Source organism: Salmo salar, chromosome ssa26 (genome assembly GCF_905237065.1).
Source record: "Salmo salar chromosome ssa26, Ssal_v3.1, whole genome shotgun sequence".
NCBI classification, from domain to species: domain Eukaryota; kingdom Metazoa; phylum Chordata; class Actinopteri; order Salmoniformes; family Salmonidae; genus Salmo; species Salmo salar.
In genome coordinates this window covers 21,782,501-21,809,426 of record NC_059467.1, presented here as the reverse complement: position 1 = coordinate 21,809,426, position 26,926 = coordinate 21,782,501, and the positions used below count along the sequence as shown (strand labels likewise).

General features: G+C 45.8%; 1 protein-coding gene across 2 annotated transcripts in view; it reads right to left on the bottom strand.

The window, feature by feature from the left end:
• Positions 1-26,926, bottom strand: part of LOC106587394 (furin-1) — a 97,189-nt gene that overhangs the window by 29,530 nt on the left and 40,733 nt on the right. For both annotated transcript variants that reach the window (XM_014175750.2, XM_014175751.2), the window contains exons 3-4: positions 8,674-8,772; positions 2,406-2,501 (exon numbers count right to left, since the gene is read on the bottom strand). In XM_014175750.2, coding sequence (XP_014031225.2) covers positions 2,406-2,501; positions 8,674-8,772 — 195 coding nt within the window. The remainder of the gene's footprint in view (positions 1-2,405; positions 2,502-8,673; positions 8,773-26,926) is intronic.

The following is a 26,926-nucleotide window of genomic DNA, read 5'->3' as shown; positions in this document are numbered from 1 at the left end:
CAATCATAACAGAAAATGACAAAATCCCCATGGGAGGCAGACTGCATCCTGTGACACCAGATAGGCTTACAACCTCCTGTGGTGCTAGGCAGTCAGACAGACAGGCAGGCATACAGGCAGGCAGACAGGCAGGCAGACAGGCAGACAGGCAGGCAGACAGGCAGGCTCATCACTCAGCATGTAGCATCAGTCCCAGACCAGACTCAGCATACATCTCTCATCAGAGCCACCCCCTGAGTGTCTGTTCGTGGACAACCAGCTAGCAGAGTAATGGTAAAGAGAGACTCAAACACCATGTTTGACGCCTTGCCGTTCTCACACAGCCGTTTCTCTAGAATGCTGCCGCAATTGAATGTAATTTGTCTGAAAAGTGCCCTCCTACTATTTCCCTCTCATCCAAACCCTTCAGTGTCAGTTACCAAGGCCTTTAGTGTCAGATAACCATAGCCAAAGCTTTGATCTGTGTAGATTCATCTCACTCAGAAAACCCTGCTGAAATCTGACTCAAAAGTGGAAATTACCATGAAAATTATCCAGGTTCTTGTAATGGTCTTGGATATTGGTATTTCTGTCTTTTTCCTATACCTAAATTGACCATTCTTACTGCATTAAATATTGGCACATGAACAAATTTTCCTGCCTTTGAAATTCCACACTGTGCTTTGAGATTTTTCCGTCATTTATCCAGTGACATGAGCTGCTGTCATACATATAAATAAGCAGAGGAAGTAGCAGCAGAGTCTATCCATGTCCTTATCATAGAGACACAGTGTAAACTGACTATACAGATACTATCTGCCACCGAGAACCACCTCCGGCCCTCCTCCGGCTCCAGACCCTCCGGCCTCAGACCCTCCGGCCTCAGACCCTCCGGCTCTCAGACCCTCCGGCCTCAGACCCTCCGGCCTCAGACCCTCCGGCCTCAGACCCTCCGGCCTCAGACCCTCCGGCTCTCAGACAGCAGCACCCCATCTAGAGCACTGTTTTGCCTGACGGCACCCTTGTTACATGCACACTACACCCTTAAACACCACACTACAACATTATTATACCTTTGCTACAGCTACATCCTCCCAATAAACCTAAATACTTGACATTCCTTACACCCTCACCACCATCCCATTGCATACTCTCTACTCCTCGTACCTCACTCCACAGTAGCCTTACTAAACCCACTCTAAACCCACTAACAGCAAGCAGCACCAGCTATACCTCTCCATACTTCATCGCAGGGCCCCGGGTTCCCCGCCTCCCTCTGTAGCGTGATAGTAAACTGCTTAAGTCAAATCAGTGTGCCTGGAGAGTTCGCTAGCGAGCTGTGTGCGACAGAGCTGTGAACTCCGGAGGGGAATTAAATGTAGCTAGTCACACTGGTGAAGTCAACCGCCCCCCTCCCTCCCCAACAGCAGCTCGGGGACATGGGGCGAAATTGGATTTGCTTCAGCTCCAGCGTGAGCGTGCTGGAGAATAAGCGAGGAATGTTTGTTTGTTGAGAATTACAATCAACTCTTTTATATTGCCTTGAACCTTCTTCGAGACGAATTAAAGGTGGAGCAAAGTGAAGAGAAATCACAACTTGTTCTCACTGTTTCTTTCATGGACCACTGGATCAGACTGTGTAACCTTCTCAAAGTGCGTCACTTTGCATTTTAGATGATGCATACAGTCAATAACTGAGACTGGTTTAATTTCAGTCCTTTATTTGTATTCACTGCCTCATTCGGGGACTGTGCCATTGTCCTGGGAATACAATAAATAGACGAATTCAATTTGAGACTGGAAACCCAAATGTGTATGCCGTTCTGATAATGGACTCCTAAAAGACCATGGTCATTAAGCAGTCCATTCTGCATCAACCAAGACGCTTAATCGCATCCACTCCTTCAGACAAAAAGGGCCTCCATGTTTTAATACAGTCTATTGAATAGAGCAAAGTTTATTTTTTTACTCAGCCAACAGGGAACTATCCACTGAGTTATTGAGAACGGGCAGACAGATCAAACAGAGCGCTGGGCCCTGCTGTGCCACGGTATGGGCTCTTATGTCATTTCCCTTTTAATAAAGAGACTGGCTCTATAGAGCCCTGTGCATCCAGACATAACATTGCACACAGCCGAGCACAGGGAGGAATTACTGATCAACTGAGAAGAGGTTTGAACTGTGTCTCCTGACAACACCGTGGCTTCAGTGATGGGCAGTAGTCTGAAGTTGTCCGAGAGGTTGTTTCTGAAATGTCAGTCCATACACTGAGGAAGCCATTGTGGCTTATTTATGACAGCAATGAAGCGCTGAGAGTGGGTATTGATTTCTCTCCTTACGCATTTGAGACACATTCTTCCTCATATTTTTCCTATTGAGAGATAATAAAGTGATTGTTAAACGTCAGCCAGACTTGGTCTACTCACCAGGTACCACTGCTGGGTAAACTTGGGGTCTGAGGGCTCTGTGTAGATGTCCCTCTTCTTCCTACTCTTCACCACCTGCTGTTCTGCCCACGTCACCTGAGGAACGAACACACACACACACACACACACACACACACACACACACACACACACAGAGACAGAGAGAGAGAAAGGCATCAGTCACGGCATCAAACAGAGAGACGTGATTACATTCAGCTTGGTCAATCCATTAAAACTGGAATCCTTAATGGTGAAGCCGCCACATTAGTTTGCGAAACTACAACAAACAAGTTATTGCAAACAACTGTGCTGGCGAGAAGCAGCAGAATGTGTACTGCAATGTTTTGGTTACGTTAGCCGAGGCTCCTCACATCCGCTTCGTCAACAAAACAGAAACAATAACAAAAGCCGTGGGGCAGACAGTGGCGCCATTTCCCCTACTGCGGATTCCATCTTTAAGTAGACTCGCACACCATGCTAATATGCGGATGGGAACGCCACTAATCCACTAGTAACAGGGATTTCAACCATTACTGAAGTAGCCGTGCTAACACGGCACTCATTATACCAGAGGAAGACCATTAGTACAGGGTATAAGGAATAACGATGAGCAGGAGGGAACATGAGGGTCACCGTTTCCCCCGAATGAAAGAGAAATCTAGTTTCAGCAAGCAGAGCAGGATGACAGCAGAGAGAGATAAAGGCAACAGCAGTTCTAACATACATATTCAGGAGCCCCTCATTAGAGACCGAGCCTAACGACGGCCTAGGCTGAGACTAATTACAACTGCTAGATGAGGCCAGATAAGGGGCCACACACACAGAAGAACACAGAAACACACACAATATCACATTAACGCAGACAGATACAGACCCACAAACAAAAATCCACATTAAGATAGAAAGGAGGACACACACACACACACACAACGACACCCAGTCTTTGTCCTCAGTCTCCCTCCTCGCTGTGCTCTGCCTCCCCACACAAAGCCCTGGTAATAACAGTAGGCAGGGAAGGATTTTTCTGGATTATGTGTGCATTGTGTTTTATTTATTATTTTTGACAGGTATTACTGCGCTGTTGGAGCTAGAAACTGTGTAAGCGACCAATAAAATGTGATTTGATTTGAGCTATTCTTCTCTGGGAGTACCGGCCGGCGTGCTCCAGAAAGTGTAGAGAGGCAGATTGCACACAGCGACAACCCTGCGTCACACCCCCATTACGGGCTGCTGTCTCCCTGTACAGTGGAGCGGCTGAAAGGGACACAGGCAGAGGGGGAAGTGGAGAGAAGGGTGTGGAAGAGAAGCTGCAGCAGGGAGACAAGAGACTGCTGCAAGGACAGAGAGGCAGGCATGAAGGACAACCAGGAACCGCAGCAGCCCCCTCTCTGCTAACAGCTCAAACCACAAGAACGTCAATAACTACCGACACAACATGCACCTTCATGCGCTGCCCTCCAACCAATAATTGGTGTACAGAAGTTTAAAAAAATAATAAAAAATTGGGGGAGAACTTCGACGTGTTTACATGAATCAGTGTTGAAAGGCCCTTGCTGGTTGGCAGATGTACAGAATCACACTGGAGCAGATGCTTCCACAGTGGGTGGCCCCTTCACAAGGTCAACACATTAAGAAGAATGGGGGACTGGGGGTGGGACGCTACTGTACTGACAGCAGCAATATAAAAACAGAGATAACATGGGGGATTTGTCTGTGTCCTACAGCAGGGGATATCAGATGAAATAGTGGGGCATGGATAGGAGAAGAGGTTTAGGGAGGCTGAACCACTCTCCCTGGTCAGTCTATGGGGGCATCACAATACAAGAGGCTTCCCCTCCATGTCTCCTCGTCTCTGCACTGACGCTAAGGTAGGTGAAAGCCAAATGGCAGGACGCCTACCAGGAATTTGCTGTCCCAGTTTAATGTCAGTGCAGGTAATGGAAAGGAGATGAGAGGAAGCTACGTTAGACTATTGAGATGTATCATCCGACTTCACTCCATTACCCATGAGTCCATGTGGCTTCCTGTCAGGAAGCAACACAGTTTCCATTGGTCTCTAATCCAGGTCTCTAATCCAGTCATGGAACAGAGTAGATAGTGTTTCTTTCCTCTCCCCACAGACCAGTCATCAGCTTTACACTCACCAGCTCCCCACAGACCAGTCATCAGCTTTACACTCACCAGCTTCCCACAGACCAGTCATCAGCTTTACACTCACCAGCTCCCCACAGACCAGTCATCAGCTTTACACTCACCAGCTCCCCACAGACCAGTCATCAGCTTTACACTCACCAGCTCCCCCACAGACCAGTCATCAGCTTTACACTCACCAGCTCCCCACAGACCAGTCATCAGCTTTACACTCACCAGCTCCCCACAGACCAGTCATCAGCTTTACACTCACCAGCTCCCCCACAGACCAGTCATCAGCTTTACACTCACCAGCTCCCCACAGACCAGTCATCAGCTTTACACTCACCAGCTCCCCACAGACCAGTCATCAGCTTTACACTCACCAGCTCCCCACAGACCAGTCATCAGCTTTACACTCACCAGCTCCCCACAGACCAGTCATCAGCTTTACACTCACCAGCTCCCCACAGACCAGTCATCAGCTTTACACTCACCAGCTCCCCACAGACCAGTCATCAGCTTTACACTCACCAGCTCCCCACAGACCAGTCATCAGCTTTACACTCACCAGCTCCCCACAGACCAGTCATCAGCTTTACACTCACCAGCTCCACACAGAACAATGACGACCGGGGTCATCAAAAACAAAAGTTGAAAAGTTGAAAAAGGAAACAGTGATATGGCATGGCCAGAAGCAACATGGTTGTTCCCTGACTGTTAAGTCTCTTACTCTGCGATTTACTGGCGGCCACAGAATGAGGCTAGGTCAGCCATGCAGAGTGTGAGAGGGCCAAAAGAGGGAGGGAGAGGACCCTTTTAATTGCACCGTTCCACAGTCTGGGCTCGTTCTCCTGCAAACAAGGCATTAACAAGGCCTGCTACAAGACCCCTTAATCACAGCTCAAGCACACTCAGTCAGGCATGCAGATTAGCTGCTGGTACTGGGCTCACTATGTGGTGTGTGTACTGAGAACACACGAAGCACATTAGGGAGGAACCTCACTTTGCATGAAAACAGTCTCTATGGTAACTCAGGGCAACACTGTTTACACTCTGCATTTGGCCAATGGAGCCTGTCATTGCCATCACGAACTCTGCCAACCACAATACAACCAGAAAGAACACTGTTGATAGTTTGTTACCTTGATGTTCCAGATGGAAAACCTCCATCCAGTTCAACGAGGGGAGATGAGATTAGAAATTGAGGTTTTGGATTGTTAATGAACAGCCTGCTAAGCTCAGACAGCATCAGCCTGGGGGAGGGGGTCAGTATCTCTGAGGTTATTGATTAAAACAGGTCAGCCATGACAGAGAGCGTCCCAGAGTAACTAAATCCCCTCTCAAGATGCACAGGGTTATCAGTATCGCCTGACTGCATAGAGGATGGGTAGGCTAAACCTCACATGGAGCAACCAATCCTTTCCATATGACTGCTCTCTTCAATTAGCCTAACGGATCACCCCCAGAAACAGCATTAATGGGGCTTGTTTTAGTCTTGACACTGAGAACATTTTAATAAAAGTATTTCATGTGAGACAGGGAGTGAATAAACATTTTGAATGAATGGATTTAAAATCAACACAATAAGACAAGAGCAGTCAACTTTGTCTGAGTTTTTAGTTTACCACAGATTCCCATCTAATCCTCAGTCAAGACAGACAGATGTTTCCAATGTTCATTACACTTAAATGAAAAGGCCTTTGCCAAAGTTTCCCTATCGCAAACAGAGATAATTAAGCAAATGTTTGAAAAGGGAAAAATCGGAGCAAGCCAGAGAGGGAGTCTCCGGGAATTCTTAAACAGACTGAGTGAGGTGGAACAGAACAGAGGGAACCAGCTAGCAGTTAACAGATAAGATCTCCATTATAAATGGGTCCGGATGCCAGCTATCTGAGACGGCTTTTCTCCTCGCTCCAGACCATTCACATACAGGACCCCGGCTGCTTGGTTAAACGCTGCTGTCCAGCAGATACTGAGCAGACAGGTCTCTGTGCCTTCCTTCCTGCTCTCTTCCCCTCCATATACAAACATGAACACAACCAAAACAAAATACAACCTTTGGCCCACACCAAAGCAACAACCACAGCTAGAGTACTATTACCATGGCAGAGCATGGCTGTAGTAAAGGTAGCTGTATGGATTGTATAATTATTAGGTCCAGGGGTTTTCCCTGACCACATGGCCTGACCAGGAATAACTTGTGGTAATACTGAAGGCATTTCTATGGGTATATCATTTAGGCCTAACTAACACAATTTCACTATATCAATGGTCTTACAATATTAGAGCAATGCATCACCATTAGATGTGAATGAGCAGCCGGGCCAAGCCCAGGCATTAGCTCCCCGATCAGCGGGGTCTGTCAGCCAGACTGAGTTTTGGCAGAGTCCCTGGCCGTTTAGTCCACAGTAATGTGAGAGTCTTTGAGCAGGGTTTATTGCTGCTTTTGTTTGGGATCCATCTCCCAGTGTGACTGCTGTGGGCCACAGGGCTGACCTGACCTGACCTGAGCAGAGGAGGCTCCCCTTTCTCTGAGGTGCTCTGGGAGAAAAGGAATTCAACAACAGGAAATGGATTGGCGGCTAGAGAGGAAATCCCGTCAGTTGAGTGGTGAGCGGAGGGGTGGGGAGTGGGGTTGAGGCGGGAACAGTGTTGTTTTGGTGCTGTGCTGCTAAGGGTAAGAGGAGACAGGCCACACAACGCTTTTCCCACCGTGCACCTGCTCAAGACAAACAGCGGCAAGACTTGGCCACAGTTCGCTGGCTGAATGACCTCCCATAACGCTGGGAAACGAAAACATGGGTTCTCTACAGTCGGCAGGAACAGGGCTGGGTAGGGGAGGTGTCCCCTGGCAGACTGCAGTAGCACTTAGTCCTTCCCTTAACACACAATGGACTTCCCATGACACCCTATATTTACAGGGGATTTTCAATTGTGGGTTCCCAGGGAATGTCAGTTTGTTAGTTCCCTGGACATCAGTTTGTGGGTTTGTGTTACAAGCCCTCTCTCTCTGATCTTCCCATCTGGACCTGAGCTGCGCTGAGTGACAAACAGTGAAGTTCTGAGCGGCTGCTGCAGATGGCAGGACATTCATTGTGCCACGGTTCAAACGCTCGCCTTTCACAGCCATGGAAACACAGCCAGAGCCCAAAGAGCTACAGAGGGAAACGTGAGACCAGGAGACCACAGAGTGAACTACACACAGCACCAGCCACACGAAATCACAGACCTTTTAAACAGGGCCCCATCACTCAAACATCCACCACACACACACACACACACTAGGAGTGGAAGAGAAATCATCAGAAGACAGGCATTAGAAATTAAACTGGAAACCTAATCTATTCAGAGGTGTTTTGAGAATGGGGTCATTAGACACCACAGTATAGCCAAGCACGGTATACGTGTGTATGTGAGTAACATGTTCAGGATGTTCTCATCTCCCAGCCCTAACGTAAAGCAGGGAAAGGAAACGGATCGGGCAGATGCTGTAGGGTGTCAGAGACATCCATTAAAAGTGGGTGATAAATGAGAGCTCAGGTCTCTGGCACTCTGCCCTGTGGTTGTTAGCTCACCGTGGTCCCCTCTGCGTCGACCCTCACCCCCGCTGCCTGCCTAATGGCCGCTCCACAGGTGGTGAAGTACCTGCGGCTCCACCAGTCATGTTATGGAATATAAATTAACCCATCCAACCTAGCTACATTACAGTGACTCAACCTCTTTCACATACTGCCCTCCATCACCTCTCACCTCTCTCACACTGCCTGTGTTGTTAATGGGAGGTGCATTACAGTATGACCCTAGATTAATTAATCCTCTTTCAACAAGCCCAATCCAACCCCCACCCTCTGTTGCAGCTGGTGAAGTCATGTTATTGATAAAACTACACTCACATCCCTCCACCCTCTCCAGCTGCACACTCACATCCCTCCACCCTCTCCAGCTGCACACTCACATCCCTCCACCCTCTCCAGCTGCACACTCACATCCCTCCACCCTCTCCAGCTGCACACTCGCATCCATCCACCCTCTCTAGCTGCACACTCACTCTGTACCTCCTCATCTGCTTTGATACACTCACCCACCCACCCAACATCATCTACACACACTCACACCTCCTCCCAAAGTATCTTACCTGAGGCTCTTTTTGTAGATGGACGTGCGTCCCTCGGTGATCCGACAGAGACCTCTTCTCCACAGAACGGTGCCGGAAGTGATAGATGTCACCAAATACCTGCAGACATACACATAGGATTATTAATATTATCACCCAATACCTGCAGACAGACACATACACATAATATTAATAATCCTATCACCCAATACCTGCAGACAGACACATAGGATTATTAATATTATCACCCAATACTTGCAGACACACACAAACACAGTCATTAATCCCAGCGTCACTGAAAAAGCATCAGTGTATCAGCATCACTACATGTTAGGGAGATAAGACATTCCATTTGCAAGGGGCCTCTTTACACTACTTCCACGACACAAACTAGGTCCAGGAGAGATACTTGTGTAGCTCAAAATTGTCAAGACACAAATCTAGATTAAAATCTCTTTAAGGGATGTTTCTTAAACTACCTCCAGGACAAGGTTTCCGTTATCCAGTAATAGCCGGCTTTTGTCCTATCAAAAATAGATAAGTCAATAAATAAAATTGGCGCAGGTAGAATAAGAAGAAATCCCATAACAAAAGAATGCTTTCGGGCCTATTTATTTATGGAAATACCAGTCCATGTAAAAACATTTGACTGGTCATGTTTACATTTTAAAAAAATAAATAAAAAATAAAAATAAACAAATAAACAAAATTAATAAATTAATAAAAAAAAATATTAAAAAAATATTACAAAAATAAAAAAATAAAAATAAAAATCGGTCTATAGGTTACTTCGTATAATTTAGTGGAATTAAATTGGTTCATGTACATTTTATTCGTTATGCTTCTTATTTATCATCCCACCCATATAGCATACAGATAGAGCCTTTGAGTGGAAAATCTGTCAGGACAGCGCAAGCGCTGCTGCTGCTGTCTTGTGGTGCTTTCAATACAGCTGGGAACTCTGAAAAATACCAGGTCAAATCATGACGTCAGTGATTTTGGAATTGCGTGTTGGATGACCGTTCAAAAAAATGCCTCGTTTTTTTATTTTCAAGTTGTCTTGAACGCGGCATCACAAAAGACAGGCTTCATCAGACCATCACACACACCACTTTGCAATGAGCTGGAGGAAATATGCATTTTGAAAACATATACTTATTTGAAACCTGAAAGTTCTAATACATATCAGGCATGTCTTACCTTGCTTCAAAAGTAGCCTATTAGATCGCCTCGCACATTTCTAATGGATATTTTTACATGAAACCACTCGCATGTTCAGTGTCCTTTTGACAATGGTGTTTTCCCACTAATTGCATTATGGAATGAACATTTTTGCGTAGCCTACTGCCTTGTGCGCATTGCTGTGCTTATAATGTGAAGAAATAATATGTTATTAACATTAAGCTAAACGTTTTGATCTGTTGCATCACACTCATTGCTTTTTAACATTTGTTTCATGTAGCCTAGGCCTACTGGTTTTATGCATTTGGAATCCATCGTCCCACAACTGTCCCAGAGTCCGTTTGGAATAGGCTATTTCTTTCTCGACAAGCTGACCAACAGAATGGGTAGCCTAAACTTCTCTACTATAGTAGATTGACATAGGCTAGTGATTTTGCTGTTCGTTACTCGTCTTGTTGGCTGAGGAAAAGTAAATGGACAGTTATTCTAACATGTTCAAAGTGAACATCAGAATTCGGTAAGAAGGACAGCACATCATTGAATTCTAGATTTGCATGTTCTGTTAATATGAATTACCATAATCTAAATGTAATTTCTGTCATTCTGAGCACCGTGGGTGGACGCCTTAATCCGGTTTCGCACCCAATGCATATGGGTCCAGTAAATTTCTCAAATGCCCGGTAAATTCAAATGTTGCCTGTCAAAAGTCCTGCACCACATTTTCCTAAGGGGAATCATGTGAAAACTTTCTCTGGGGGTAGTGTTGGAGACATAACCACTTCTGAGTGTGTTACGAGATTTTTCAAGTCCAATGTTAATAAACTGAACTTCAACTTCAGTAAACACACCCTGAGTTACTGTAACACAAAACACCCATACATGCACACTTCAGCTGCTCTCAGAGCCCAATGTCAGTAGGAAACTACCTGACCCACATTGACAACATCTCTAGAAAGCTCAGACAATGTTGAAAAAAGGAAGTGCCACAATGTAGAGAAGTTTCTTGCCACAAGTGCATGGACTAGTTCAGAACAGAAGTCATGGACTAGTTCAGAACAGAAGTCATGGACTAGTTCAGAACAGAAGTCATGGACTAGTTCAGAACAGAAGTCATGGACTAGTTCAGAACAGAAGTCATGGACTAGTTCAGAACAGAAGTCAAGGAGAAAGCACACAGTTGGAAAATAGCATAGAGAAATGATATCAGGCTGATCCTGTACAGTACAGTACCCAGTGAGGGAGGCACATGTGGAACAGTCTCTTACCTGGTGTACTCCAGCAGGGCCTAACAACACAGCATTACAGCTACACTAATTGAGAACGAGCTGCTCTAACGACCTGACAGAGGGCAGTGGAGCGCTGTGGGACCCTGGTTGAAACAAGGTCACCTGCAGGATCACAGCTGCTGCCTGGGCCGTGACCTCACTGAGTAAGATGGGCTGGGACACAGTGTGTATAGACACTTTATCTTAGACACACGTGCACTAACACAGAGACCTGGTTAAACAGGCCACGTCTGTCCCATAATCCTCCGCTCTCAGTCCAGTCCTTGCGGATACGGAGATCATCAATATCACACAGTAACACCTCTAGTCCTGGGCTAAATATATGTGTACACACACACACACACACACACACACACACACACACACACACACACACACACACACACACACACACACACACACACACACACACAGTGTGGATGAGTCAGCCTGCCGTATGCACCCTGCACCTTTCCTAGTGACAGAGCAGTCTGTGATGGCAGACGGTAGTCTGGCGGTGTGGCTGGGCATCCCTCCCCAGCTAAGAATGACAGAGCACAGAGCCAGGAAGTGTGAAGTTAGAGCACTGTCAGACCGGACCAGAAAGACTAAACGAGGCCCTCAGCAATCAAAAATGAAAAAGGTTTAATGTTCAGAGAGAGAGCGCAGTTGAGAGAGTGCTGAACCGCCCAGCCAGACCTTGTGAAGGAGCAGAGCTCAACCTAATGGCACTCTGATGGGTTCTGAATGGCCAATTAATGATTTCATTAGAGAGAATGGAAGTGTATAAATCACTGTAGCTAGCTAAAGCCTGCCAGTTAGACGTGTCATGTCTACAGCATTAACACATTACTGTAGGTGGATCATAACAGGTCTACAGCATTAACACACTACTGTAGGTGGATCATAACAGGTCTACAGCATTAACACATTACTGTAGGTGGATCATAACAGGTCTACAGCATTAACACACTACTGTAGGTGGATCATAACAGGTCTACAGCATTAACACACTACTGTAGGTGGATCATAACAGGTCTACAGCGTTAACAGTACTGTAGGTGGATCATAACAGGTCTACAGCGTTAACAGTACTGTAGGTGGATCATAACAGGTCTACAGCGTTAACAGTGCTGTAGGTGGATCATAACAGGTCTACACCAAATGAGGGCACTGCTTTAGAAAACCAAAGAATGACTTCAGACTGAATCTTGGCAGGCTATGTAATAATAAATAGTACAATATGTCCAGCTGTGACAAAGCCTAGGGCTGGGACATGGCTAGGAAGGACTATTCTGAATAAATAGGCCAAGCATGACCCAGCTACAGTATGGCCCTAATATTACCAAGTTGACCATTTAGGTTGGGGTATTTCAGGCCACATAGTAACTGTGCCGTTTTGTCTTGGCTGGCAGCGTCAGTACAGTACAGTTTAGACGCTGCAGTGGAGAGGGGAAATAGAACACCCTTCCTCCACTCTGGGGGGTTCAGCCTCTCTTGCTCCCATTTAAATCCCAGCAAACAGTCCGGCAAACAGGCCGGCTCCAAGCAGGTCAACACAATATCCCCCATCTCAGAACACAGCCAGCGGAAAATAGAGAGGCAATAACCCAGAAAAAGCAGATTACATGATTCACAATGAGATGCCTCCCAGAGCCCGACCCACCACCACCAACACCAAAAAGAGATGGGGAGAGGGGAAGAGTGTGTGTGTGTGTGTGTGTGTGTGAATAAGAACAGAGCATGAACCCATGAGAGAGCGGGATGAAAACGGAATAAAATGCTGACATCACAAAAGCATGAGCGGCTCCACAGAGCCCATTGTCCCGTCCAGAGATGGAGAGGGAAGAGATAGGGAGAGAGGAAGCCAAATAAAGAAGGGAAGAAGACCTGGAGCGCTGAGGGCCCCATTGTGTGTGAGCCTAGATAACAGCCTGAGAGGGTGGGCTTCGATCAAAGACTTGAGGGAGGTGGAGGGAGATATGTAGATATGGCTTCAACAGAGAGCCGCAGGGTCCATTAAGGCAGCTCTTAAATCACATCAACACCAAGTAAAAGGGACGCGTGAACAAAGCAGCCAGGATTGATTCAGCTAAAGTGATTGCTGCTTAAGATCGCCCATTCGCTTTACAGTGCTTCATTAGCCTGGAAATTACGGTTAAGAATTCTCCAGCGCTGCGGCCTTACAATTCAATCGAGGTCTGAGAAATGGTTTAAGCCTGAGAGTTTGACACTGATAAAAATCAGATAATGGGTTGTGGTTGAAGTCTTGACGGTTCGTGCCAAACCCCACTGCTGTTAGGCAAGAGTTGGAAGAGTGTGGAATGTTTTGGAAGCCAACGCACAGCAGCACGCCATCAAGTAAACGTTAACTCAAAACATGACCATGGAATCAATTAGGGGTTTTAGGCTTCTGCCATGCGTAGTCTCTGACTGACTGCTGCCGAACACTATGGCCGGTCTGTGATTACCTTCAAACACCCTTTATCACGCCACACTGTCCTACATCACAGAGCTACTGATGCAGCGGAATGTTACAGCCCTTTCCAGATCATCCACCATTCAGAAAGACCCCAGCTATCTCCTCCGCTACATCAGAAGTGAGTTCACTGAATACAACGTCTTAACTGCAGAGCTTAAAAACCCTATAAAAATTCTATAACACTCACCGCTGACTTTAGTTGGGATGTGAGAAATGTACGGTCATTGTATACAAAAGGTGAATTCATGAATGGTTCTGAGAAGATGTTTCCGCTCTTCACTCCACCCGGACTGTCCTCGGCATTTGAAGTGCTTCTGCAGAGATGGCTGAACGGGTAGAGAGGCTGTGGCATTGATGCTCTGCTGCTCTCAGGCCTGGCTGGCATGGAACACGGCTGGAGCCTGACATTTGAAAGCAGTGTGACCCCAGAATGTCATGACCAGAGCGAGGCGAACCCAATTAGCTCAAAGACGACCCCTGACCCTTCAGTAGAAGTCAGAGAGGACTCCGCTCTCGGAGCGAGACCAAGCAGAGCGCGCACACACATCCATCAAGAATACACCGCACTCTTGGAAAGACGCGTAAACTTACGAACGGACTCACAAACACACTCTCACAAACATAAACCCAATCCACCACAACTAAAAGCCTAGCCCCCTGGGTTATTTTAGCCCTGTGTATGCATTTGTAAACCAAACATATGAGCCTTATTGTCGTCCATCTAATCTGGCGTGCACGTTCCGGTGGTAAACTTTAACTAGTCGTTTGTGGGGAAGCAGGCCCTTTACTGCAGTTGCACACCAAAGAAGTTTAGATAAGGAAGGAAAATGTGGAAAACAGCCGGCTCAGACGCCATTACAAATGTGAGAAGCAGCGAGCCACTAATAAAAGCAGAATGGGACTTCTGGCACTCCTCCTCTCAGCCCATTACTGGAGCGGAGCGCTAATCCATCAGCCTCATTGGGATGCAGAGCAACAGGCTCCGAAATAACTGCATGTTTGTTGGGTTGTTTGTTCGTTCTACTCGAGCCCTGCCAAGTTTACCTTGTGGGAATGCACTTATCACAAGGTGTGGCGTCTTCAGACTGTAGACACAATTAGGTGTTACAAAAAGCCCAACAGCGTCTGGAGAGAAATTGGAGAGGCGGGCATAATGGGAACAAAGTGAAGTGAAAGGTTCTCTATTCCAGAAGGAGTTATGAGCTCAGGGAGGGAATACCTTTGGTGATTAGAGCTGCGCCAATGGCTATAGAGCTGCAGATGTGGAAAGAGTAAAGACAGGCATGAAACTGGAACAATGTGTTTGACTCAACAAATCTAAAGTGATTCACAGCCTCCATTTTTTACATTCATTTCCCAAGTGAAGCGCAATAGAATCATTCGATTAGTACAGAGTTCAGCCAATGGATGATTTTTCTAGAAACCACCCAGATTTAACCACTTAAAATTATTTTATAATAAACTTAAACATTGAAATACATACTTGCCAGTAGAGGAACAAGTTAAAAACAACATCTCCCAGAAATGATTTCCCACCTTATTTACATTCTGCGCTGGAATATAAACGTCTGCTCCAGGTTTAGAGAATGTCTTGGGAGCCACACCCTGTCTCAGCTGCTGCTCTGAGGGCCGGGGCTGAGGGAGGTGGTGGAGGGGGCAGAGAGAGAGCCAGGCCACGCTGCACTGGGCTGGCAGCTGGTGCTAACAGTCAGTTTCCCTTAATAATGGTCAGGCGGGCTGGGCCAAGCCGGGCCCATATGCCCACACACGGCAGATGGGTCTGTTCTGCCATTCAGTCTGCCAGAATAATACACCTTCTGCTAATCCTACTCATTGTTGGTTCCTCTTTTCTGTCATCTCTTTCCGGAGGATTTCTCTCTCTCCTCCACCATCCTTTCGTCTTTACTTCTTACGCTCTCCTTCCAGTCTGCTCAAGTGGGTTGTTAATCAAATGTATTAGTCACATGTGCCAAATACAACAGGTCTAGACCTTAATGAAATGCTTACTTACGAGCCCCAAACCAACAATGGAGTTTTTAAAAACACGGATAAGAATAAGAAATAAAAGCAACAAGTAATTAAAGAGCAGCAGTAAAATAACAATAGTGAGACTATATACAGGGGGTACCGGTAGAGAGTCAATGTGCAGGGGCAATGCAAATAGTCTGGGTAGCCATTTCATTAGGTGTTCAGGAGTCTTATGGCTTGGGGGTAGAAGCTGTTTAGAAGCCTCTCGGACGTAGACATGGCACTCTGGTACCGCTTGCCGTGCGGTAGCAGAGAGAACAGTCTATGACTAGGGTGGCTGAAGTCATTGACAATTTGTAGGGCCTTCCTCTCACACCGCCTGGTATAGAGGTCCTGGATGGCAGGGAGCTTGGCCCCAGTGATGTACAGGTCCGTTCGCACTACGCTCTGTAGTGCTTTGCGGTTGAAGGCCGAGCAGTTGCCATGCCAGGCAGTGATGCAACCAGTCAGGATACTCTCAATGGTGCAGCTGTAGAACCTTTTGAGGATCTGAGGACCCATTCCAAATCTTTTCAGTCTCCTAAGGGAGAATAGGTTTGTCGTGCCCTTTTCACGACTGTCTTGGTGTGCTTGGACCATGTTAGTTTGTTGGTGATGTGGACAACAAGGAACTTGAAGCTCTCAACCTGCTCCACTGCAGCCCCATCGATGAGAATGGGGGCGTGCTCGGTCCTATTTTTCCTGTAGTCCACGATCATCTCCTTTGTCTTGATCACACTGAGGGAGGTTGTTGTCCTGGCACCACACGGCCAGGTCTCTGACCTCCTCCCTATAGGCTGTCTCGTCATTGTCGGTGATCAGGCCTACCACTGTTGTGTCATCTGCAAACTTAATGATGGTGTTGGAGTCGTGCCTGGCTGTGCAGTCATGAGTGAGCAGAGAGTACAGGAGGGGACTGAGCACGCACCCCTGAGGGGCCCGTGTTGAGGATAAGCGTGGCAGATGTGTTGTTACCTACCCTTACCACCTGGGGGCGGCCCGTCAAGAAGTCCAGGATCCAGTTGCAGAGGGAGGTGTTTAGTCCCAGGGTCCTTAGCTTATTGATGAGCTTTGAGGGCACTATGATATTGAACGCTGAGCTGTAGTCAATGAATAGCATTCTCACATAGGTGTTCCTTTTGTCCAGGTGGGAAAGGGCAGTGTGGGGTGCAATAGAGATTGCATCATATGTGGATCTGTTGGGGCGGTATGCAAATTGGAGTGGGTCTAGGGTTTCTGGGATAACGGTGTTTATTTGAGCCATGACCAGCCTTTCAAAGCACTTCATGGCTACAGACGTGAGTGCTACAGGTCGGTAGTCATTTAGGCAGGTTACCTTAGTGTTCTTGGGCACAGGCAGTGGTGGTCTGCTTAAAACATGTTGGTATTACAGTTTCGGACTCAGTGAAGACACTTACCAGTTGGTCAGCGCATGCTCGCATGCTTGTGAATGTTGACCTGTTTAAAAGGTCTTACTCACATCGGGTGCAGAGAGAGTGATCACACAGCGTCCAGAACAGCTGGTGCTCTCATGCATGTTTCAGTGTTATTTGCCTCGAAGCGAGCATAGAAGTAGTTTCGCTCATCTGGTAGGCTCGTGTCACCGGGCAGCTCTCGGCTGTGCTTCCCTTTGTAGTCTGTAACAGTTTGCAAGCCCTGCCACATCTGACGAGCATCAGAGCCATGTTGTACAATTCAATCTTGGTCCTGTATTGATGCTTTGCATGTTTGATGGTTTGTCGGAGGGCATAGCGGGATTTCTTATAAGATTCCCGCTCCCTGAAAGCGGCAGCTCTAGCCTTTAGCTCAGTGCAGATGTTGCCTGTGGGTCTGTCTTTGGGGTGCTCTAATCCGGAAGAAAACTCCAGATTATCACAAACAACCAAATCTAACCAGATTAAATTTATTCCAGATTATACAAATAAATACATACCTCCCTCCATTCACCAAAACCCAGACAGGCAAACTTTAATTTAGATGAGCTTGCCAGTCAAAACATGAATGTATTACCGGAGATAAAGCAATGGTTTGGGAGCCATACACAGTGAGCGGACATGCATTTTGTTCTTTTTACAGCTAATCAATGGGCTACCCAGACCACTCTTTTACGCTGCTGCTACTCTCGGTTTATAATCTATGCATAGTCACTTTAACTCTATCTACATGTACATATTACCTCAATTACCTCGACTAACCGGTGCCCCCGGACAGTGACTCTGTACCGGTACCCTTGTATATAGCCTTGCTTGTTATTTTACTGCTGCCGTTTAATTATTTGTTACTTTTAAATTAAATGTTTTACTTAACACGTATTTTTATTCTTCACTTCTTAAAGCATTGTTTGTTAAGGGCTTGTAAGTAAGCGTTTCACTGTTGTATTCGGCGCATGTGACATAAAACTTTGACAGAACTTCTCCTTCACTCCGGCAGCACCTGGAGAGGCCAGGCAGCACCAAACCACTGCAGCCGTCCTCCTGCCAGATAAACTATAAGGTTTCATAAACACATACGGCCCTCTACAGCACACTCATTTATCCACATACCAGCCCATTCCGGACAAGATACCAAATTCCTCTCTGCACTGTCTGACAGGGCTTATCACTCTCAGCACAGTAAACTGCCTGCCTGTGTTGTTCTGAAAACAGCTTACAGTAATGGATTTAATAGCGCTGACAAGAACAACTGGTTTAGATAAGACTTGGGTGATAAAAAGTTGCCATTTTAATGACAATAACCGCAGCAACCAAACAAAAACTAAACTCTGGCCAAAGTATTTAGTAACTGTTGTGTGTATAGTTGCGGGTAAACCATAAGTGTTCCGATGTGTTGTGATTAGTGGTGGTCAATGGTTTGGGGATGAGGGTGGGAGCCCACTGGCAGCCACACACACACGTACCCAATCTGTTAGCATGTCGTGTGACCAAACCCACTGGGTTTATTTAAGTTTAAGTGGAGGACAGGACATCCCTTTACCCCCAGCAGCAAGAGCACCAGTGTAGTTTATGGAGTGGATCGGTGTGTAAAAAGTTTACAGTGTTGTAGCACAACTGCTGCAGAGGCTGTCAGTCTCTGATGTTGATGAGGAGTGTCCTTGGAGGTATAACTCGGCGTGCTGCCGAGGTCTTTAAGCTGACAGAGCTGTATGGTGCAGGGAGAAAGCAAAGAGATAAGCACAGGGACGGCATGCATATGCAATTACAGGGCCCGGCAAAAGCCCAGCCACGGTTTAACAGAAGCCTTATCTTCAGACTATCATAATCAATTACAGCCAGATCAATACGGCCGAGCACCTGACAACTCAGCAGATGGGACACTTCTACATCACCAGTGGACTTTGACGGGCCGCCCCCAGGTGGTGAGGGTACGAAACAACATCTCCACCCCGCTGATAAGCAACACTGGGGCCCCACAAGGTTGTGTTCTCAGCCCTCCCCTGTACTCCCTGTTCACCCATGACACGGTGGCCATGCACGCCTCCAACTCAATCATCAAGTTTGTAGACGAATCTACAGTGGTAGGCTTGATTACCAACAACGGCGAGTCTGCCTACAGGGAGAAGGTGAGGGCCCTCGGAGTGTGGTGTCAGGAAAATAACCTCACAGTCAACATCAACAAAACAAAGGATGATCGTGGACTTCAGGAAACAGCAGAGGGAGCACCCCCCTAGCCACGGGACAGTAGCAGAGAAGGTGGAAAGTTAAGTTCCTTGGTGTACACATCACGGACAAACTGAAATGGTCCACCCACACAGACAGTGTTGTGAAGAAGGCGCAACAGCGCCTCTTCAACTTCAGAAGGCTGCTGAAGAAATTTGGCTTATCACCGAAAACACTCAAACTTTTACAAATGCACAATCAAGAGCATCCTGTCGGGCTGTATCACTGCCTGGTACGGCAACTGCTCCGCCCACAACCGTAAGGCTCTCCAGAGGGTAGTGAGGTCTGCACAATGCGTCACCAGGGGCAAACTACCTGCCCTCAAGGACATCTACACCACCAAATGTCACAGGAAGGCCAAAAAGATCATCAAGGACAGCAACCACCCGAGCCACTGCCTGTTCACACCGCTATCATCCAGAAGGCGAGGTCAGTACAGGTGCATCAAAGCGGGGACCGAGAGACTGAAAAACAGCTTCTATCTCAAGGCCATCAGACTGTTAAACAGCCATCACTAACATTGAGTGGCTGCTGCCAACATACTAACTCAAATCTGTAGCCACTTTAATAATTAAAAATTGGATGTAATAAATGTTTCACAAGTCACTTTAAACAATGCCACTTCATATAATGTTTACATACATACATACATACATACATACATACATACATACATACATACAGTACTCTATACCATCTACTGCATCTTGCCTATACCGCATGGCCATTGCTCATCCATATATTTATAATGTACATATTCTTATTAATTCCTTTACTTGTGTGTGTGTATATAAAGGTAGTTGTTGTGGAATTGTTAAATTACTTGTTAGATATTACTGCACGGTCGGAACTAGAAGCACAAGCATTTCGCTACACTCACATTAACATCTGCTAACCATGTGTATGTGACCAATAAAAGTTGATGTGATTTGTGTTGTGCTTTGGAACACTGGACAGTACATTGCCCTTATGTATAGTTTCCCCTTGACTCAACACAAGTTTTAAGTAACTGACACTGCCCCAATACATCGTCCTTCAATGTTGAAGTGCGTAGTGTTTTCAGGGGCATTATAGTTAGGGGGTGAGTAAAGGTCAAAGATTAAAGTTGACTGGTCCTTTGACAGAGAGCTCAAACCTTATTTACCATTTTGGATTGTAAATTAAAGTTTATACAAGACCGTGTTTAGAATATTCCATGACCAAGCAATGCATCACAGATTAATGTGGCCATCTGTACTTAAGGAGAGATGGTCCAGTCTATTTCAGAGCTGAGTACTCCAACTATCAACACTACCTTTCAGCAGGCCTCATGGTGAATAGGGCTGTAACAAAACATGATTTGTTTCAATTTGTTGTTGTAGTACATCAATATATTGATATGCAGCCTGCATACCCTAATGGAGAATTGGTAGAAGACACACTAAATATTTCCGTTTAATGTTAGGCCAGTATAGTGAGTTACCTGTGCAACCCACAAAAGTTGTTTATCTTGACCAGATGACTGTTGTATCGAGTGTTAACATTCAGCGCGAGTCTGAAATTGAACAGTATTGAGAATAATAGCTGGTCTATTGAGATGTTTTGGCACACTGAAGAACTGTCCTTGGAGGTTCATGATACATTCACTGGATAAATATCCTCATGGAGTGAAAGAGTTTCATTCTATAAGGTGAATCAGAGAGGATGTAAGAGAGTTTTATAAAGCCACACATCAATGGCCTCAATCAAAAACTTACATCTAAAAGGCCTTTTAAAAAGGAGCAGTCTTTTTGACAGTTGAAATGGTTAGACAGAGATCACAATTCAATGGAGTTGCCATCAAGTCCCTGTTAAACACTTCAAATCACCAAGGAGAAAACAGATTTTCTATGAACAGAGGAGAGCTGGTGGAGTGTAACTCAGTAGCCACAGGAAAAACTCATCCTAGTGCTCACTAGGAGGGAATATCATTTAAGCTTTTAATTAAGTCACACTCCCCAGGACCCAATTAAGCAAGACAAATGTTATAGAAACGCTGGACAGTCGTTCGCCTTGGGAACAGAGGTAGCGTGCAGCACAGATATGAGAATGGAAAGCTATCGCTGTTCAAAATGAACATGCAATTTTAGCCTGTCGAGTCCTGAGGTGCAATGTTTAAATAATAGACCGAAAATGTACGTACATGTGTGAAGGGGTTGAGAAAAAAAATGAAAGAAAAAAAGTAAATGGCATCGGTTCCCCCACACTGTTTCAGCGTAAGAGCCAGAAAAGACAGACATATGGCTTCATGCTGCTACTATGAATTAAATAACTAAGAAACATGGCTTGGTTTCCATTCCTTTGTTTTTAATGTGCTTGTTGATAAGAAAAAGAACGGAATAACTACTCCTAGAGCTCCAAAAATCGAATCATAACTTTCATGTCACAGCATGACAGCGAACCATCTTTGCAATATCTGAAAAATAAACATTCAGTGCACTGGCTTTTCAAGCATGAAAACAAATGATACTCCTCTTGCAAGTGGAGTCTGCATCTGACGTTCTGTTATTGAGGCTGAACTTTTTCATGTCCATGCAGTAGTGAGACGCTCTAAGAAGAACACACTAAAAAGACTTCCTCCAAACAGGGAAAATAAAATGGTGTTTTTCACTCAGCTTGTGAACCCAGTGAGGATGAAGTGTTTCAGACAGGAGAATAGACATGAGGATGGAGCATGGTGGCCAGAGGAAAGCTAATATTTACTCTAGGCAGTAGGAAAAGATGCAGGGCCACTTCTGCTGAGGCGCCCCATTAACTGGGCCTGTGCATCAGCGAGTTAACAAGCTGCAGTAAAAAGGACTCGCCTGCCCTCTGTGCGCGCGCACACACACACACACACACACACACACACACACACACACACACACACACTACCACCCAACAAACATTAGCACCCACGCAAACACCTACACACAGGTCCAAAGGAGACATGTCACCAACTAAACCAGTTCCATTGAGAAGTGCCGGACCACTACACACACACAACCACCTCGCCACGCCACAACTAAGTAAAATTATATTGCGAAAGTTTGTCATTTCTTGTTTAACTTCTGGGGGGGAATGCCGTTAACAATTGTGATTACCTTTGTGCAAAGGAAGGCAGCGAAGTCACCTCCCTCGCAAACGGAAACTCTCGGCCAAACCCCTCCCTTCCGCTAATTTCATCTGTGGTTTATAAAATGGCCAGAAAGGCCATTTTTGTTTTTATGAATTTTTGAGTTTGTGGCTGTGGAATCTAGTGGAAACCGTTTATCATCCAAACACAGGTTTGAAAATCAACGCACCAGTTTAAGCACCACCTTCACCCAATCTTGATTCATCCAAATAATCAACAACGAAAACCCTCTGTCCACGAGAGATTACACCAGCATCACCACACCTGGCAGACAGATCCCAGCACACAGCCCCTTCAAAATGGGAATCAGCTCTACCCAGCCCAGTGGTGGTGACTGATATTAAATGGGCAGGTAATATAGTAAGGAGAGTCTGTCTGGAATGTTCATGTGGACTAGACTTAGTCACTAACAACCATTTCTGAAATTCAGCTGGAGAAGGGGGGGGGGGGGGGCAGGGTTCATTTCATGTGGCCTCACAGGCTCAGAATGGGTCTGCTAAACAGCTCTACTTTGCCAAGTGACTACAGTTTACAAAATTATCTAAATAGAATCAAAATCCTACACAGACTAGCTATCCTCCCCTGGCCGACAGTACGAAGACTATACCATAATCTTACCCTACAAAGACTACCACCCCCCACTACACAAACACTCCCCACCACGCCATTGGCCTACTTTACGAGAGACTGGAGCTTCAAAACAGCAGTATCTGAAGAGGAACAGACTTTTTTTCTTCTCTTGCTGTGCCATTCTGTCTGAGATTTGCACATGTTTTTCATTAAAATCAAAAAGAGAAAAGGAATGCCTGAAGTAGGGACTTTCAAAGAACCTTCGACATAACAAGCATGGTGCATAAAATCTAAAGGAGTCGGCCCGAAGAGTCCTTTATATAATCACAGCCACACATCTAACGCAAAAACACTCCCTCGCTCGCAGTAGCAACCATATCAAGTCACCGACCAATAGTAAGAGGAAAAATCCATACAGTTACATATTGCAATATTATATCGATACTTTAACTCGGTAGGTAGGTAGGTAGCATTAGCTGGCGCTGGTCAGCTGTGCCTGTGACAATACTACAGTATGTCATCCTATAGCTTGTTCTCCGTCTTTTTCAATAGTGAGCCAACATGTTTTCAGCACTTTTATTTCCATGAGTGATCAAAACAATTTTCTCATGCTCTCTCGTCTCTCTGCAGCGGAAATATAGTGAGGAATATGTTTGGAACATCAAATTTAAACAAAAACAAACTGCAATACAGTGCATTTGGAAAGTATTCAGACCCCTTGACTTTTTCAACATTTTGTTACATTACAGCCTTATTCTAAAATGGATTCAATTAATATTTTTCCTCAATCCACACACACACAACACTCCATAATGACAAAGTGAAAACAGGTTTGACATTTTTGCACATTTCTGAAATTAAAAACAGAAATAACTTATTTACATAATTATTCAGACCCTTTGCTAGGAGACTCGAAATTGAGCTCAGGTGCATCCTGTTTCCATTGATCATCCTTGAGATGTTTCTACTTGAATGGAGTCCCCCTGTGGTAAATTCAATTGATTGGACATGATTTGGAAAGGCACACACACACACACACACACACCTGTCTATATAAAGGTCCCACAGTTGACAGTACATGTCAGAGCAAAAACCAAGCCTTGAGGTCAAAGGAATTGTCCGTAGAGCTCCAAGACAGGATTGTGTCGAGGCACAGATCCGGGGAAGGGTACCAAAAAATGTCTGCAGCATTGAAGATCCAAGAACACAGTGGCCTCCATCATTCTTAAAAATGGAAGAAGTTTAGAGCCACCAAGAGTCTTCCTAGAGCTGGCCACCCGGCCGAACTGAGCAATCGGAGGAGAAGGGCCTTGGTAAGGAAGGTGACAAAGAACCCAATGGTCACTCTGACATACCTCCAGAAAGTGGTGTAAAGTACTAAAGTGAAAATACTTGAAAGTACTAAAGTCATTTTTGGGGGTATGTGTACTTTACTATTTATATCTTGGACAACTTTTACTCCACTACATCCCTGAAGAAAATAATGTACTTTTTACTCTTGACCTTTTCCCTGACACCAAAAAGTACTCATTACATTTTGAATGCTTAGCAGGACAGGAAAATGGTCTAATTCACACACTTATCAAGAAAACATCCCTGGTCATCCCTACTGCTTCTGATCTGGCGGACTCAATAAACACAAATGATTAATTTGTAAATGACGTATGAGTGTTGTACTGTGCCCCTGGCTATCTGTAAATTAAAAAAACAAGACAAAGGTGCTTCAACAAAGTACTGAGTAAAGGGTCTATCAGTGTTTCATTTTTAATAAATGTTCAAAAATGTATAAAAACCTGTTTTTGCTTAGTCATTAAGGGTTATTGTGTTAGGAATGATGAGGAAAAAATACAATTTAATAAATTCTAGAATAAGGCAGTAACGTAACAAAATGTGGAAAGAGTCAAGGGGTCTGAATACTTTCCGAATGCACTGTACATATTAATTGTGAACATCGCAATGACACCTACAGTAAGTATTGTGATAATATTCCCAAACTGCCTTACAAATCTGTCTTTTGCAAGTCAGTCTAGCCACTCTGCATCACTTGTTCATTCTTGTGGACATGAAAGGTCACCCTCATTGCCATCATATCCACCCTGTGCAGAGATAATCTATTCAAATGTGTATGTTCTCATGCAGCCTGGTGGGCAAGCTCCAACTTTGACAGGTCTGGAATTCTATTTCATTAAACCTGAGCCAGTAACACGTTGCCCTGCTCAGAGAGAGAGAGACAGAGAGAGAGAGACAGAGAGAGAGAGAGAGAGGACATCAGGCTCTGACACCAGGGAACTGGCCCCATCAGTGGCAGGGCAGGCTGGATGATTGCTCAGGTCTCTGTGAGGGAGCGCTAAATCTAATCTGAGACGAGGCCGAGGCTCCTCTCTGCATTACCATGGAGCAGCCCGCCACGTCCCACAGCAACAGGGAAATTATAGCGCTGGCACAAATGGCATTGTGTGTGTAGACATGCATGGAGAGTGTACCACGCAGGACTGCGCGCGCACACACACACACACACACACACACACACACACACACACACACACACACACACACACACACACACACACACACGTAACGCTATACATGCTTCTGGGTTCAACAGAATGAATGTGTGTTGATGAATAAACATGAGGGATAATATGAATGCAGGAGTGAGTCACAGCAATGCCAGTGGAACCAGAGTGTTTTAAAATACACTAACAGTGTCACAGTTTGATCACTTGTCATTGTGGCCTGGAGTATTCAACGTTCCAAAAACATTTTAAAAGGTTAACATTATTGCACACAAGAGGGCAACAATGCTGACAGTGGTACCGGCAAGTAAGGGCACTACAGTGAGTTCTGCACTGTGTGTGGATAGAAGGAGTAGAAGGGTTCTGGTCACTATATCCATGGCGACGGTACTGTACCTCTTAGACCAGAAGCCATGAAAGCCATCCTGATGAACTTGTTCATTATTCATGGCTCCCATTCCTTCCCCTGGGTTGCACTTAATTTCCTCTCCTATCACATGACAGAGAGCTGAGCGGGCCAACTCTCAGGTGAGTTCAGTCATGATGATAGGCCGGGGAGACCAAAGGCTAATGAGATCAACTCCTGGATCTATTTATAGCTCTCCGCTCTCCCTTCTCTCACCTCTCCACTCCTCGGCACTTTCTAAGAGTAGAGCAGGAGGATATACAGAACGGGATTAGAACAGCAACATGGAAGCACCACTGGGCCCTCTGAGGGAAGAGACTTAACAGCCTCTAACAGTTCTCTAAAGTAGTAGTCCGTCCCCATCTCCTCAGAGGGGTAGGTTACCTCTGTTACTGCTCCTACTCTGGGGAGCTAAAACTGGTCCCCCTGTCTGGACCAGCTATAATAGACTTTCCAGAGGGCTCTCCAGAAGTGTCACAGTCACCCTGGGAATTAAAAGTAGTTTAAAAGCAGCTTTGTCCTGAGTGAGAAACGGAGTTAGACCAGGCCGAGTCTCACAGGCTCTCTACCACTCTCCTCCAGCGAGTCGCTAATGGGCTCAAACTAAGTGATGGATGCCAATGTAGACCCAGACTGAATGTGACTGAACTAGACCCTATACAGTATGTGTATAGTGTCTATGCTGAGCGATGCTACACTGATGCTTCATTGAGCAATGCAGATTGCCAACGGGCCCAATGCATATACAGGTACGCAGTGTCTTACAGAGTTTGAGGAAAGGACAGTCTCTTTCATCAGCACCCTTCCTTTTCTCCATCTCTCCACATGACCCATCTTCATTAGTCTTTCCACCGTCTCAATCCCTGGTTGCCCTCTGACTGCAGATGAACAGAGTCAACATGAAATGGAGCAACACCCACCAACCCCCCGTCTGTCCGTCCGTCCGTCCATCCACCCACCCACCAACCCCCCGTCTGTCCGTCCATCCATCCATCCACCCACCCACCAACCCCCCGTCTGTCTGTCCATCCATCCATCCATCCATCCACCCACCCAC